This window comes from Trichoderma citrinoviride (assembly GCF_003025115.1).
Source record: "Trichoderma citrinoviride strain TUCIM 6016 unplaced genomic scaffold BBK36scaffold_5, whole genome shotgun sequence".
Classification (NCBI taxonomy): domain Eukaryota; kingdom Fungi; phylum Ascomycota; class Sordariomycetes; order Hypocreales; family Hypocreaceae; genus Trichoderma; species Trichoderma citrinoviride.
This window is the reverse complement of record NW_020194713.1, coordinates 375,189-390,273: the sequence shown is the minus strand read 5'-3', so window position 1 is coordinate 390,273 and position 15,085 is coordinate 375,189. Positions and strand designations below refer to the sequence as shown.

General features: G+C 55.1%; 5 protein-coding genes across 5 annotated transcripts; 3 read left to right on the top strand and 2 right to left on the bottom strand.

Moving 5' to 3' along the window:
- Positions 1 to 1,945: 1,945 nt before the first annotated feature.
- On the top strand, positions 1,946 to 4,128 carry BBK36DRAFT_1196273 (hypothetical protein; the record flags this gene model as incomplete). The annotated part of the gene is made up of 2 exons (XM_024896933.1): positions 1,946 to 2,257; positions 2,791 to 4,128. The coding sequence occupies exons 1-2, from the start codon at positions 1,991 to 1,993 to the stop codon at positions 4,126 to 4,128; spliced, it is 1,605 nt and encodes a 534-aa protein (XP_024750659.1). The 5' UTR covers positions 1,946 to 1,990.
- A 2,311-nt stretch (positions 4,129 to 6,439) lies between these two features.
- BBK36DRAFT_1158176 (yeats-domain-containing protein) lies at positions 6,440 to 7,348 on the bottom strand (the record flags this gene model as incomplete). The annotated part of the gene is made up of 2 exons (XM_024894083.1): positions 6,440 to 7,044; positions 7,111 to 7,348. 2 exons carry the CDS (start codon positions 7,346 to 7,348, stop codon positions 6,440 to 6,442), a joined length of 843 nt encoding a protein of 280 aa, XP_024750658.1.
- A 436-nt stretch (positions 7,349 to 7,784) lies between these two features.
- On the top strand, positions 7,785 to 8,780 carry BBK36DRAFT_1116871 (NAD(P)-binding protein; the record flags this gene model as incomplete). The annotated part of the gene is made up of 2 exons (XM_024890286.1): positions 7,785 to 7,891; positions 8,015 to 8,780. 2 exons carry the CDS (start codon positions 7,785 to 7,787, stop codon positions 8,778 to 8,780), a joined length of 873 nt encoding a protein of 290 aa, XP_024750657.1.
- A 140-nt stretch (positions 8,781 to 8,920) lies between these two features.
- BBK36DRAFT_51005 (SYF2-domain-containing protein) lies at positions 8,921 to 9,829 on the bottom strand (the record flags this gene model as incomplete). The annotated part of the gene is made up of 1 exon (XM_024898183.1): positions 8,921 to 9,829. One exon carries the CDS (start codon positions 9,827 to 9,829, stop codon positions 8,921 to 8,923), a length of 909 nt encoding a protein of 302 aa, XP_024750656.1.
- Positions 9,830 to 10,730: 901 nt separating this feature from the next.
- Positions 10,731 to 12,470, top strand: BBK36DRAFT_1116381 (hypothetical protein; the record flags this gene model as incomplete). Its single annotated transcript, XM_024890228.1, has 1 exon — positions 10,731 to 12,470. The coding sequence occupies one exon, from the start codon at positions 10,731 to 10,733 to the stop codon at positions 12,468 to 12,470; it is 1,740 nt and encodes a 579-aa protein (XP_024750655.1).
- Positions 12,471 to 15,085: the final 2,615 nt, after the last annotated feature.

Genomic DNA, 15,085 nt, shown 5'->3' with positions numbered 1-15,085 from the left:
TTGCACCCGTGTCTGTCTGTGCCGCGAAGCAGCTAAAGGACATCTCGCCATCTGCTCCACCTTTATGTAAATACCTATAGTATCTGCTGGATCTACAACAACGACCTAACCTATAACCTACTCGATACACTCTTGATTGCTTCGCAGAATGTTCTTTCATATTCCCAGACAATTCCCACTCGATCGAGAGTTTATTTACGGCAGCCGTTTCATTCGTAGCTGGGTTCAAATTGTCCGCCAGTGGACCAACTGGTACATACCTAGTACATACAGTACACTGAACTGAAGCCTTGCATGTAATCGGCCAACATCTCATACCCGTTTCTATCAAGCCGGGGATGTCTGGTCCAAGACTATTCCTGTAGATCTGCTCTACCGACTCGTCCTCTCGGTGCTCCGTAATACACGAGTGACGAGCTGGACGAAGGAGCCCTCCTTTCGGTTGCGTCGACGAGATTCTTCCGCCACCGTTTCTTCTTCTTTCCCTCTTTGGTCCCCTTGCATCTGGGTGGTGATACGGGATCGCTGGCACAGTGCGATTCCCTCGGGCGTCGCGCATGATTTGCGTCCCGAAAAGTGCCTTGCAAAGGCTGCGCTACTCCGAGCTTTTCCTATCCCTCCCGGCTGGGCTCTCTTCTTATGCCGAGTTTGGTCAACGTAGCCGATATTAAGCAGCAATGCTAAGATTAGCTCGTTTCGTCTCCTTATGCAGCTTTGCAAAACATCGACAGCGCGTCTCCTTGCATGCAACAACAAGGCTGATTGGGTTTGACCAGAGGATTAGTAGGTGAGAGAGACATGCGGCCGTCTCCTCGCATAGCACTGATCACCGAGATACCGCCCGCAAGTACTACCTCGACTGACTCACCTGCCCTGCGACGATATCGCATCAACCTGCTCCATACCTCCACGGCGATACAGCAAGGACAGAGGTTGGTTGGCGGCGTCCGTTGCAGATGCAGATCTTGACGTCCAGCTCCCGTTCATCTCCTGTCCAGTCACTGTCGTAGTTGTATGCACTGGGCAGGTGTACCGAGAGGGGAAGGCTGGTGCCATAACCTCCGGACAGCCGATCGATAGGCTTGGCCGTCAGCTGATGATGCAGCAAAATGCAGCAACCGAGTGCTCACGATCAGGAGACATGCCGCCGTCCAATCCGGCTAACGCTGCCCGCTGGTTGATCCTAGGGGACTGCAGACACTTAAGTCAACCCTGCATATCACTGGGCTGCCCTTCAACGGCCCAGCCAGTTGCTCATTGCATTTGCCTCCCGCTGTGTCTGTAAACGAGCGCCTCCGCTGGCCAAGGTGGGCAGATGGGGAAGCTCGGGGTCATCGCAGTCCATCGTTGCCGGCACAGCTTCATCATCGGTCTGGTGCGGAGGCGCTGCACAGTCCAGCGCACGGTATTTCAGCTGGGAGGCAGTCGAGGGCGGTTTACAGTGGACGTCACAGCGGGTTGTTTCAGCGGGTTCCAGCGCCTAACACCGCGCCATCCGTGCGTCCGCGCCGTCGTAGGTGCCGAGCTCCAGGGCTCCAACGCGTGAAAAATTTCCATGTCGTGGTGCCCGCTTTTCGATGCCGCAGCGTGCTCCGAATGTCCAGCTCTTGCAGAACCTCTTAATAGCGTCATCTCCACGGCTTCTGCTCCTCCTACCTCGTACCTCCTCGTGACCTTACTCTGGACTCTCCCATCCGAATTCCTCTTGCTACTTACCTTTATTTTCTCTTCGCCAGAGCTTCAGATCAATTATTAGCTTTGCTTTCCTACCTCCTCGAACCGTCGCTCTTCCGCATCGCTACGACTCGCAGAGGAATCCCGAATCGAAGGGGAAAAAAATTGCAAACCCCTGCTTGCAAGCCCCAAGCGCTTTTTCCACGATCGATCCCCCACCCACAGAACGCAGGAAAAAAAAGAGAGCAGCCTCGCCGGCCCATGACGGCCTTCGCCCTGCGTCCCATGGTCCCGAGATCATAACGGCCATTTCAACATGGCGTTCAACTTCAACTGGTCGCCTCTGACGGCGGACGCCGAGTTCTACTCGCGCGCGCGAGACCTGCTCACAAAGGCGCTGAACAAGTCGCCCAAACCCCCAATCATCGTCGATGACATCCTCGTCAGCGAGTTCAATCTCGGCACCGTGCCGCCCGACCTGGAGATCCTGGAAATCGGCGACCTGGCAGAAGATAGATTCCGAGGCATATTCAAGATGACCTACGCCGGAGACGCCTACTTGACGCTCAAGACGCGGGTTCAGGTACGTTGCTGGCAGCTTTGTTTGGAAACACACGGCTTTGTGCTCCGTCCCCGTACCATCTTTTTTTTCCCAGCCTTCATGGAGCTTCCCTCGCGCCGCGCCAAAACCCGATAATGCCCGAAGCAATTATAGCTGGCGCCACCACGACAATGCACTCGAAGCCGGCATCGTCCTCGGGGATAAATGCTTGAGAAAGCAGTCAATCCTTTTTTGAAAAGCGGCATTGGGCTGGACGAGTGTCTGGCAAGCTCCGGGCAGTGAGCTTCGAAATATTGCTCTGCCGGGCTGCAATTTGCCATTGCCGGCATTGCCGCTATTCGCTAGCTCTGTGCAACACACCCCGAAAACAACAGCTGAAGAAGCAGTTCCCTCTGGAATCGGCTTACAATGCTGTGCATATATGTTATCGGGTTCCCCTTGCATGAATTGTCACATTTTCAGTTCTTATCATATCTTCCTTCCTATCATTTGTGTGGCAGAAAGGAGGCAGCCTTGTCCGCAGAGAGCAGTGGATGGCTAACGAATGATGATAGGCGAATCCCCTCAACACTTACCTCTTCTCCAAGCCGGAATTTACTTCGCCACAGCCGCTGGCCGCGGCATCGGGCCTCACGATTCCCCTCTCCATCACCCTGTCCGAAATCAAGCTATCGGCCTTCATCATCCTGGTCTTCTCGAAACAAAAAGGACTGACCCTGGTGTTTCGCAATGACCCACTCGAGTCGCTCAAGGTCTCCTCGACCTTTGATTCGATACAGTTCGTGCGGGACTATCTGCAGCGAACCATTGAGCAGCAGCTGCGGAATTTGATGATGGACGAGCTGCCAGCGATTATCCATCGGCTGTCCCTGCAACTGTGGTGTCCTGATCAGGCCAATAAGGGCGTCGAGACACCCAAAGAGGAGACGGACGAGGAGGGGGTCAACCCGCTATCAAGCCCACCTCTGGACCCTGTCGATGCCAATGGCAACGTGCTGGACCCAAGCGCCATCTCCGAAATCTCTCTCAACGGCGGAGGCGAAACCCAGTCGCTCTTCTCCCAAAAGAATCTGCTGCGCCTCGCCGCGCTCACGGATTCGCATCGGACCCTTTCTCTGTTTACACCCGGCATACGAGACGTTGTTTTCCGAGCCTGGTCGGGCTGCGCCGATCGGAACGACGTCGCCACTCCGTCTATTTCGTCCCCCAGCCGAGTCCGGACGAACTCATACACAGGCGGCACAGGCACCACATATACATTTTCCGATACAGGAAGCACACTCCATGGCTCGATATCGTCGCGGCCTACACTTACAAGCGTCAACTCCTCCATGGGCCTGAGCGTCGGTGGCAATACACGATCACGGCCGGGCCGCAAGAAGAAGAACCGCGTGGTCAATCTCAGGAAGACCAAGTCTGAAGCCGTGACTCCTGAGAATCAATCCGAAACTGGAACCAGCACACCCACTTCGGTCAACCCTCCCCTCTCGGAGCCCCTATTTGACAATTCAATACCAGAGGAGGATGAGCTGCAGGATGTTCCCTTCACCGGCGACCACCTTAAGCCACAAACGCTCGTCCCCAACGTTGGCGAGGATTCGCCCACTTTGGAGGAGCTCACATCGGCCCTGAAGGACTTGAAGATGTTTGCCGACGCCACGGCCAACAGCCGGAGACCGACTCCCGAAAAGGGCAGCCCACGGGAGGCGGCAGGCGCCGCGGCCCAAACATCGCCTGACGTTTTAGACCAAGACTGGGTCATGAAGATGGCGAGCGAGATCGCACGCCGCGTCTATGACGAGAAGCGGTCCCAGCAACGGGGCAAATGGGACGCCTCGGAGGACGCCCCGCCCCCTGCATACGAGGCATCGCCTCAGTCTCCATGCCATTGAACATTGACATCAGCCTGTTCACACTGTCTATTGTTTGACGAATATGCAGATTGGCCTAGACTTGTTTGTTTTTTTCTTTGTTTCATTTCCTTTGTCTGATGGCATACATAACATGCACGTACGTTCACCTCAATGGTATTTTCGTACCTCGGCGTTTCTGGAGAGAGGGGACATGGGGAATGCAGAGCACGCATCATCAAAATAACGTCCGCAACGGGACGAAGAGGGCAGGCCGGGATGGCCAAAATGCAGAAGCGAGCATGGAGAGCAGAGCAAAAAAGATTGGCCAGGATTCAAAACCCGGTGGGGGTTTAGGGGCGGTGTTTTTTTTGGTTGCATGATTTGATACCCGGATATGCATCTTGAACAAGACGATTGGGTCCAAAAGAAGTGTGTCACCTTTCCATGCTTCTCGAGTGGTCTGCCGCCCCCCTTTTTATGGAGCGTGTCTGCAAGCAAGTGGACGTGTACGATTTGATGGATGCGTGCCATTCTGTCTTGTTCTCTCTTCTTTTCCCTCACTTCGTTTTCCCTTCTCTTGGTGGACTAACTGCGCCTACCACCCCATTGCCATTGTCGTTGCCACCCCGGGCGTGTATGATATGGATACGTTTAGAAGTTGGGAGTCCTTGGACCGGAATATCTTGGTATTTCGGATAGCGGATTCCTTGCATGGCAGTTCATGGGCATTGCAACTCTCATGATTCGGCTGGCGTTTTGTTTCTTGTTTGAGCGTTGAGCGTCATCAAGGCATATCACTGTATTACTAGAGATTGCTTCTTTTTTTCTTCTCCATTTCCTTTTGTTGTCTCTCTTCCGCTGTCGAGCGGTACCGACAGGAGAGTTGTATAACATACGGTACCAAAACCTTGTGCGTACCAAATATCGTCTACTTTCATTGGATATCAGGAGCTGGATCTGGGGCGCATTGGGAGGCTGTATTGGGTGTGTGTGGGTTCGCGGGGGGATCAAAGATGTTTAAAAAAAAAGAGACACAACTCCAATCCGCAGAGAATTATTCACAGCGACGCAAAAAAACAGAAAGCTATCTCCTGGGTTTGTCCGCTCATCTAGTGCATGTCAGTTTCCGTTGATTGATAGCTGGGGCCTTTTTGTTGTTTTCTCGACAATCTCAACCGTAAGTACTACTATATGTACAACATGTGCGAATCTGCATGTAAGGGGAAACAAGAAAATCAAACCATAATCTGGTCCACATGATCACTTGCCATCATCCCTCCAGCGTCAAAAAGGAGGGAGGGCGTGTGTGTGTGTGTGTGCAAGGGGGCACAGCAGATTCAAGACCGTTTACGCCTGGTTTTGCTACGCTATCATGCCGAGGGCGAAGTCACTTATATCTCTCATGTTGACATAGTATGTACGAACTGCTACTAAAAGTAGGGCACAAACGCCTTTTCAAGCGGTGGGGGGTTTTGTGTGCGTTTGTTGTGCCCGCCGTCCGTCGTGGCCGCCCAACCCATCTGATGCCCATCTTCCATTCCCCCCCCTCTCCCTGTCTTTGCCTAATGGGTATCCGTAGTACCGTTGAGGCCAAGGGCTGTGGTGCCTCAGCAGTGGGTGTGCCTTGGTTGCTTGGTCCCCTCCACACAAACTCCTCTTTCTTGACTTGTCCTCTTCCCCAACTCCTCGGACTTGGCTAAGCAGACGAGGGGTTCAAGTCGTACAAGTGATACTAGTTGTGTGTGCTCTCCAGCACATCTCCCATAAGACCCTGTCCGTAGATTTGGGGCACGAATGCCAAACCCAAAGGTTTCCACCGAGAGCGGCGTTAAATGTTAAAACGGTAGGGCCACTCGCCGTGGGGGACAACATCGCGCTTGGCTCGGCTTTCCCCTCACCTTCATGCGGCCGTCTGCTGCGGCCTGCGGCAAATGCTGCTCGCCCCCCCTCTCAAAGATCATGTCCCTTTCGTGCTTGCTTCATAGACTCTCCAAGAAAGAAAAGGGCGAAGCAAAAAAAATGGCCCCCGATGCGCTGGCAGCTGCTGGGCAAGCTAAAGCAAACCGGAGGGGGGGCACGCTTTGTGATGTCGGCATCATGCTTGGGACAAACACCGGCAAGCTCCCATGCTTTCAACCCTGATGGAAGAGGGCGGGGAATCTGCGCCCGAAGATGCATACAGTGTTGATAAATGCCGGATGGTCCTCTCGCTCGTCCATGGATTCGACTCGTCCGGCTTCAGCGTGAGAGCTTGGGGGGGAGCGGCAAAAGTGTCGGTACCGAGTCACGAATCCTGGCGTCGCTTCTTCCGGTTCCGCACCGGCCGCGGCGATGCTGGCGCGACTCCTTTCTACGAAGTCTTCGCCGCCGCCGCGAGTGCCGCGTTCTCCGCCTTGAGCTTGGCCAGCTGCTCCTCCTTCTTCTTGAGCTCGGCCAGCAGCTGCCGCGTCATCTCCTCCGTCTTCTGCTGCGCGTCCGCCAGCTTCTTGATCTCCGCCGCCTCCGTCTCCCGGCTAAAGGGCTGGCCGGGGCGGTTCGTGTTCGGGATCATGGCCGTCCGCTCCCAGACCTCGCCGCTGTCGGGCGCGGGCAGCGGGGGCGGCGCGCGGTTCTTGCCCTTGCCCTTGCCCTTGCCGCCGCCTGCTGCTCCTCCTCCTCCGGCCGCCGGCTTCCATCCCTTGGGCACGGCGCCGCTGGTGAGGATCTGGTAAAAGGCCTCGTAGGGCTCGTTGAACAGCTGCTCCTCGTAGCTCCAGGCGCGGACCTCGCCGTTGGCCGCCAGCATCGACTGCTTCTCCTCCTCGGTCCTGCCGTAGGGGTGGAGGCGCAGGTAGTGGTACAGCGTCTGCGGCTTCTCGCCCGAGTCGTTGACGTAGTATAGCTTGATCGTGATGTCGAACTCTCCCCATCCCGTCTCGTTGACGACGAATGGCTTGCCCGGCTCTCCTTCGACCACTGATAGGGAAGTAAACAGTCAACGGTTAGCCCCGAAACCCATCTAGAAGGGGGAAAAGGACGTACTTCGGACGTAGTTTGGGATAGACTCGTGCAGCTTGAACTGGACGCGCCGCAGCCAGTAGGTGATGTCCGTGTCCTCCAGGCCGCGCACAAAGACCTGCCACGAGTGCGTGTGGTTATCAGGCGTCCCAGGCGGTCGCGGGTTCGTGTCCGAGAAGGGGAGCGCCGTGCTGCCGACGACAAACGGGCGCCGGACCTGCGTCAGCTTGACGCGCTTGCCGAATTGGTTCGACGGCGCCATTGTTGCGGTGGCGGATGGAAGAGACGCTGTTGCACGATGTCGAGAAGTCGCGTTAGATGGTTTGTGATAGTACAAACAGCAAGATAGTAAAGGCAGATCTGGAGAAACAAAGAAAAGCGCGGGTCGCTTTTTCAGCCTTGCAGAAATGTCATCGGGCCCACTGTTTGGCAGCCAATCAAAGCCCCGAAGTGCCCAAGCTTTGGGCAGCTCGAGGTTGTTCAGCCTCATGGTGGGCTGAGCTCTTGCTCTTACCTCACTGAGGCGTGATGCATGATTTCATCGACTTTTCACATGCTTCGATCCTCAGAACATAAGACTCACGTATTCCCTTTCGCTCACAGATATTCAAACAAACGGCTCTAACCTCATTGCCATCTCTCTTGAGTACCTTACAATCCACCGCTCTACGTACCAGATTCCACAACCGCCAGCAGCCATGTCAGCAGCGGCCAAGAAGCTCATAGTCTGTGGAGGCAACGGCTTCTTGGGCTCCCGGATCTGCAAATATGCCGTAGCCAGGGGCTGGGACGTGACATCAGTCAGGTAATTTCTTTCCAGGCATATCATCTTCATCACGAGTCAATCCATAAACATATCCAAAACAAAAGCCGCTTGCTATGAACATGAACCCCCATCGCTTACACAGAATTCGTCACGTTGAAACAGCCGCTCCGGTGAGCCACGATGGGACACAGTATCGTCATCCGCGACGCCCCCTCCGTGGGCTCACAAGGTCTCGTGGGAGCGCGCCGACATCCTCGAGCCTTCAACATATGCACCTTTGCTCAAAGGCTCCGACTACGTCGTCCACAGCATGGGCATCCTCCTCGAGGCAGACTACAAGGGCGTCATTTCGGGCAAGGAGTCTCCCATCTCAGGGCTGCAAAAGGCCTTTGCTTCGACTCAAGACCGAGGCGTCGACCCCATACACAGTCAGCCTGGAGCGGCCATCAAGCCTCCCAACAAAAAAGATCAGCTGTCGTACGAAGTCATGAACCGCGATAGCGCCATTTCACTCGCCAAGCACGCCGCTGCCGAGAACACCAGTGCCTTCTGCTTCATCTCCGCCGCGGCCGGGGCGCCCGTTCTGCCCCAGCGATACATTTCCACCAAGAGAGAGGCCGAGAACGCCATCGCCACCAACTTTCCCGAGATGCGCGGCATCTTCATGCGGCCCCCGTTCATGTATGATAGCTCACGCAAGATCACTATGGGCCTCGCTGCGGCAGCCGGCGCGGCGTCCTTCTTCAACAGCTTAACAGGAAACATCCTCAAGGGCTTCATGGGCGCGGCGGGGACCAAGCCTCTCCAGGTCGATACGGTTGCAGAAGCCGTCGTCGAGGCACTTGCGGATGAAACGATAAAGGGTCCCATCGAGCTTGAGCAGATTGAGGAGCTTGCAACAAAGGGCTGGAGGAAGACAATGTTGTAAAAAGAACCAGGTCCATGTGTCATTAAAAGGCAAAGTTGCTGTGCGTCTATTTGTGCAGTTGTAATCCTGAGAACCAATGAAAGAAACCCCTCCCTCCTCTCATATACTTCAATCATGAGATCCATACCCAAATCAGCGCCTCATATCATAGTGCCGCGCTCGAAGCTGTCTCTGATCTCGGCTGTGTATTTGTTGTAGAACCGAGACAGCTTCTGATTGAACTGCTTGTTCTTCTCGTTGATGTATGTGACATCGCCGTCTTCGCCGTTCTGCGCCATCCGCTCCTTTCGCTTCTTGAGCCGGACCTCCTCGGCGCGCTGCAGATCCTTGACCAAACGATCGACGGCTTCCTTGTCGGGTTTGTTTTGCGCAAACGATGTTGTGTCGGCCGTTGAATAAAAGGTGCCGTCCTTGTCCACGGCAATGAGCTCGCCGTCCTCCGTCTCCACAATATCCAGGCCACCGGATGCCGCAGCCTTTTCGATAGCGGCCATCTTCTGCTTCTCGTACTTTTCCAGATCGACATTGACGTTGCGCAACTGCCTCTTGTAAGTTTTATTGGCCTCCTGGTGGTAGTCCTGGAAGGCATTGTTGTCGCGGTGTGCCCCCTTCTTCCTCATGCGCTTATCCCACTTTTCGCTCTCGTCCACGGTCCAGTCCCAGGCTCGTTTCCGCTCGAAATCCTCGCCGGCCTCTTCAGTGTCCGCCTTGAGCAGCTTGTGAGACGCAATCGCGTGCCGCCGATGCAGAGCGGTAAGCTCGCTGGGGTTCGTTGAGAGGCGCTGCGATTCCAGGGTGGCCTCCTTGAAGTTGGTTTCTGATGATTTCTTGGCGCGGGCCTGAAGCGCCTTGAACCGAGCCATGCGGTCCTGGGCTTTTGCTGCAGCATCCTCCTCGGTTTTCTTGCTCTCTTCGGCAGTTTGTTCGGGAGCCGGTTGGACGGGCTGAGGCTCATCGGCGGCTTCGACCGGCTGAGATTCTTCAGCGGCCTTGACGGGCTGGGGTTCTTCAGCAGCTTCGGCGGGCTGTGGGCTTTCCTCCGTTTCCATGGGCTGTGGCTCTTCTGTTGCCTCCACGATTTGAGGCTCTTCAACATTGGACTCTTGCGCTGTGGACTCGGGAGCAGTTGACTCTTGTGCCTGCTCCTGTGCCTGCTCCTGTGCCTGCTCCTGTGCCTGCTCCTGTGCCTGCTCTTCTGCTGCAGCTGCAGCTTCAGCCTTTGCAGCGGCCCTAGTGCGTCTCTTCTTTGCCGGCGGCGCCATTTCGAATGAGCTTGTAAATGGGGTTGATGAAGTAGGAACGGGGGTCTTGATGGCGAAACAAGACACGATGGCTAGGGTATCGCTGAGATAGGCGCTGGATCCTCGGCTTGACGTCGATGAAAGCTAACAGGCTTTGAGAGAAAGATAGATTAGATCAATTGGAAAGCAGTCTCCGCAGCGATACGGAATGGCGAGGGCGATGATTCTTTCGAGATGGACGGAATGTAGAGGTTGACGTAGATTGTTGGTGCTGGAGAGTTTGCAGCCTTTTCAAGAACGCTTCACTGTTCAAGGTACTACTACTGGGCTTGAGTTGGGCCAAATGCCGGATTTACGTGACTGCGGCCTCCGACAAGCTCTGAACCCACTGCAATTCTGGAACTGGCTGCAGCGCCTCAGCGCTCTGTTTTAGTGGGAGATCCAGCGCGGATCCGCTGACGATTTAGCGGAATCTGGGGTAAGCGTTGGGTACCTCGGCGGCCGCTGTAAGTTGGCTCGCTTGCGCAGTACCTGCCGCTGAGCCCGTATCCCGTATACAGGTATTGAGCCGTGCCGTCTTCAACATGTGTCGACAAATTCCCAATGCTACCATACATTCTGCTCACAGTAACAAGTTGCTCAAGGACAGGAAAAGGCCGGAACCAGAGCCTTGAATGGAGCATCAATCTGCACCGAAGCGCCACCCAAGATGATACCCTCAAGATGCTGCACCTGGACGCTCCGACTTACAACCTCAGCTCATCGCTCTGTGGCGCGCAACCAGAAGCGGTTCAGGGCCTTTGTGCGGAGAATCGACAAGAACAACGAGGTGTACTACACGATCGCCAACAAGCGGCCCCCCAAGTCCCCGGATGCCATTCCCGTGAGAGACGACTTCTTCGAGATGCCGGATCTGCTGCTGGACCTCGATGCGGAGGAGAGTCCGTTCGTGCGCCAGGCAGACGAGTCCGATGAGCGGCGGCTGGAGAGGAGATGGGACGTCAACCCGAAGAGAGTCCATGCCCAGAAACAGCTCGAGGCACTGCGAGAGCAAATCGCCGAGTCGCGGCGGAGAGCAGACGATGTCTTGTCGAATCCAGCGAACATCTGGAGACTCAGCCCTCATGATGTTCTCTCAGCGGCTCTTCGCTGCCAATCAAGGACCATCGACGACGCCGACTTCCCTGCGACGAGTTCAAGACTCTCTGCGACCCCTGGGGAACTGGCAATTAGGCAGGACTCGGGACTTGTCGAGGTGCTTTGCCGAGAGAATGGGATTCCTCCCCATGCGTTGCAAGATGACCAGGTCCTGTTGGAGTGGATGGTGTTGCGGTACAAGAACCTCCAGCGCACCATCACAAATCGAAGCGAGCAGCCGTTGTCGCCGTCTGAGTTGACTGCTGCCTTAAAGGACCAGACATCCATCAACGGCATCCGTCGACTGGTGTTTCACTCCCTGAGCTCCGAAGGGGCGGCAAAGACATACTTCATCATCAAGCGAAAGGATGCCAGCGAGGATTCGACGAGCACAGAGGACTACGTCCCGCGCGCACTACGCAGCGCCTGTCTCCATGTTCTGAGTCAACATCCAGGAAACAAAGCGGCCGCCCATCTGGAAATCCTGAGCCTCATTGGGAATCTAGCCGCGAGACTCTCCTCCGACGGCGTAGCGCTCCCTTCTACTCTGACCGGACTGGCACTTCGGCTCTCCGCATCAGCGGGCATTATCCAAGCGGCATCTGAATGGCTGCACCGGGGGTTTCAGGATCGTTCATGGGAAAGGCGCGCTGCCTCGGCAAACGACATTGAAGATGCGCTGAGGGTGTTTACGCAGCATCTGAGCGGTCGAGGGGATGGTGTTGGTGGTGGTGGTGGTGGCTTATACACCGTTCACGATCGACAAATGCTTCTGCAGCTGCTGACCGGCATCGATGAGCATCATGCGATATCGAGCGAGTCCTTCCGCTCTCTCGCTCTCTTCCATCTCGGCGAACAGAGCCGGGTTTCTACAGCTCAAGCATACGGCATGTACGAATCGTACATGGCACTCCTGGGCCATCTCGGGGCTTTGCGAACAATTTGGAAAGAATGGCACGTCTCTCGGCCCCTCGTGTCCCGTTTCCTGAACCCAAACGACGGCCACGCTCAACGGCTTGCTCAGCTCTTTGAAGCGTCGTTGCAGATTGCGCTCAGGAGAGCCGTCCTGCAGCCGGAGGAGACGAGATGCCCGCCCGATATGGAGCTGGGCGAGTGCGTTGCGCTGGACTACCATTCGATTGGTTCGCAAGAGCCCGATTCGGGAACGGTCGACGACGTGAGAGGGATGGCTGAGGCGAAACTGTCTACAGGTGGTGACCTTTTGGGCTTGCCGTCTTTCGATTTGACCCTTGACGAATGGCTAGTGAAGCTTGAGGAGACCACTCGCCAAAGGCCTTCTTCATCTCAGTGATTACTATTCAGATGGACGAATGAGCATATTGCCCATTTGAGAAAAAATCAACGGAATCTACGACATGATGCTTTCTTTCAATTTCTTCTCAATGTCTGGGCGGATAGAACTCGTACTCTAGAGTAGACCGGGGGCAGTGTTCATGTTGATGCGGCAGTTTGGCATGATGACAGAGCATCTTCAAAAGGCATCATCTCATTGTAAGAAGACGAGCGTTCAGTTACATATCACATGAAACTTGGCCGACTTGGAATGCAAAATTCTGGGGACACAATGGTGCAATCACACCCGATCCCGCCTCTTCAAAAGGGGGAAACAAAACTCAAATCATGCACTGTAAAGAACAAAAGATGTGCTCGTTGGCGCCACCATCCAGCCATATGAGGTGCAAATTGACAGTGGGAATGGAATCTTACACGCAACTTGTCTCGTCGGGGGGGAACCTCGTCTGAACGCCTTTACCCACTCTCGAGAGTCTTACTGACTCGAGCTGAATGAACTGATGGAAGTATTTCCCCCCCTTTCTCCGGAGGTGAGGAAAGTCGACGAAGGAGAGGAATACCTCGAGGCATGTACTGCCCCCCTCGTGCGTATCGGTTGCTGTGTTACATGAGCACTTCCACCAGATACCGGTGGGCCAGGCCGGCTACAATGTAAAACCTGATGCTCTACTGTAATGTACGCTCTAGCCTTGATTCCAAACTCTAATTGCAAGTTGATATAGCCATGTAACGAAAGCACTGCGCGTCTGTAAGCGACGCCAAATTGTGAGAACCCTAAGAGTGAAGCCCTAATCTATCTCAAACGCAAAAAGCCAGATCGGAGGTCAGACACGGCACACAACGGCACAGAAACATTCCACCCCCCGTCCACTGGTCGTCGTTGGCCACGCTCGCAGGCCACGGACACCAGGGACAAGTTGTTCTTCGTGCTTGTAGCATGTATGCTAGTCAGGAGACGAGCATTCATGCAAAAGCCTTTTGCCTAGGGCCACCTTACTCGTGTCTGCTCCAGCAGCAGGACGGGGGGAACGTGATAGTATTAGCCCTCCGGACCGATCCCGCGCAGATCCATCCGGTGGGGATATCTGCCCGCTACTGAACCCCCGTTTCCGTCGAGATATTGTATGTCCATCCCATTTTCCTCCTGTTTCTGCAGAGCTCGTGCGCGAGTTGGCGAGCATCCCGGCGCAAAAGTGAGGCGCAACGGATGCCCTTGTGTTTTCGTACAAGGGCAAGTACAAGGACTTCGTATGCCGTCGAATGACCCGCTCCAATGTCGCCAGGGCCGCTCTTGTGTCATGTCGTGTTCGCTGGCATTCTGGAAACGAGGAAGCGAGGCCATCTGCTTCGTGTGGACACCCCACAAAGCAGAAAGCCGGCCAGGATAAAGTCAATCTTGTTCGGTTGCCTTAGCAGCTTGGCGAGGAAGCCTATCGACACGTATCATACATACAGGTAAGGACCCGGCAGACCTTTTGCCAGCGGATGGAATGGCCATGCGTGTCACACTCAGGGCGCAGCTCCGGTAAGACAATGTCGACATTCTGGATGAGACGTGCATATGTGCATACTACTAGCCAGCAGACCGGCAGGAGCACGGACGTGCTTCGGATGTCATCAACCTGCACTGCTTTTGCATCAGCTCTTGAAGCCCGAGATGAGATTGCGGGGTGGCATCTAGTCTAGCAGGCATCAAGTGCGACGACGGCCAGACGGGTATTACTCGCAATGCTGGCTTGTAATAGGCCAGGTGCCAACTATTGCCACCGCTTCTTCTTCCTTCTCTTTCTCTTCGGCTTCGTCTCGGTTTGCCGTCTCAGGAATAACAACCTATACCAGATGAAGTCAAATCAGTGCCTCCCAGCATGGAGTTGGGACGCAATGCAGAGTTCATTCGGTCTCAATTGCGTGGGATGACTTGATTGGCAGAAAGCCTCCCGGCATCCTTGTTAAGGCAGACAAGACAGCTTGTCCGAACTGGCGGTGTTGGTGTTGAGAGTGGCAATCTCGCGGGTCGGAGTCCTTGGGCAAGCTGGACAAGGGCTGAAGGGGCAGAGGGACGGTCATGTAAACGGAGCCGCGGCCCCCAAGCTGCAAGTCGGCCGTCTGGCGGTATGCCGGTAGAAACGGGACGCTTCCCTGTGCAGCTTCCCCATAATGATAGTCAAGATGGAGTCGAGCCTGGGCAATGGCACCTAATGTGTGCTTGTGGAATAATACGAGTACCACATGGTACGAACAATGCCAGCAAGATAGTTTGACTGTACTCGTAAGAAAGACAGTGAGCTCGTCAATGCCTTCTATCCGAACTGCCACCGTCTCTCGTAGGGGATGGCGCTTGAATTGGGACGCGATCATCCTGGCGATCTCTCAAACTTGGGGGAAGCAAAGCTTGGGGATGTTGGAGAAGTTCCCCACAGCCCAGAGAAGCCGGCTCTCAGTGGCAGACGAGCCGTCGTGTAATTTTGCCCGGCGTCTTACCTCCGTCTTCTCTCTCGAAGGGCTTTTTGTTCTGCCTTGACAAACATACCAAGCACAACTAAACTGGATTTTGCAATTCTTTCTTCGTTTTCTTGTGGGTGGGCCGACGAGGCGAGACCCGTCCTAGGCGAA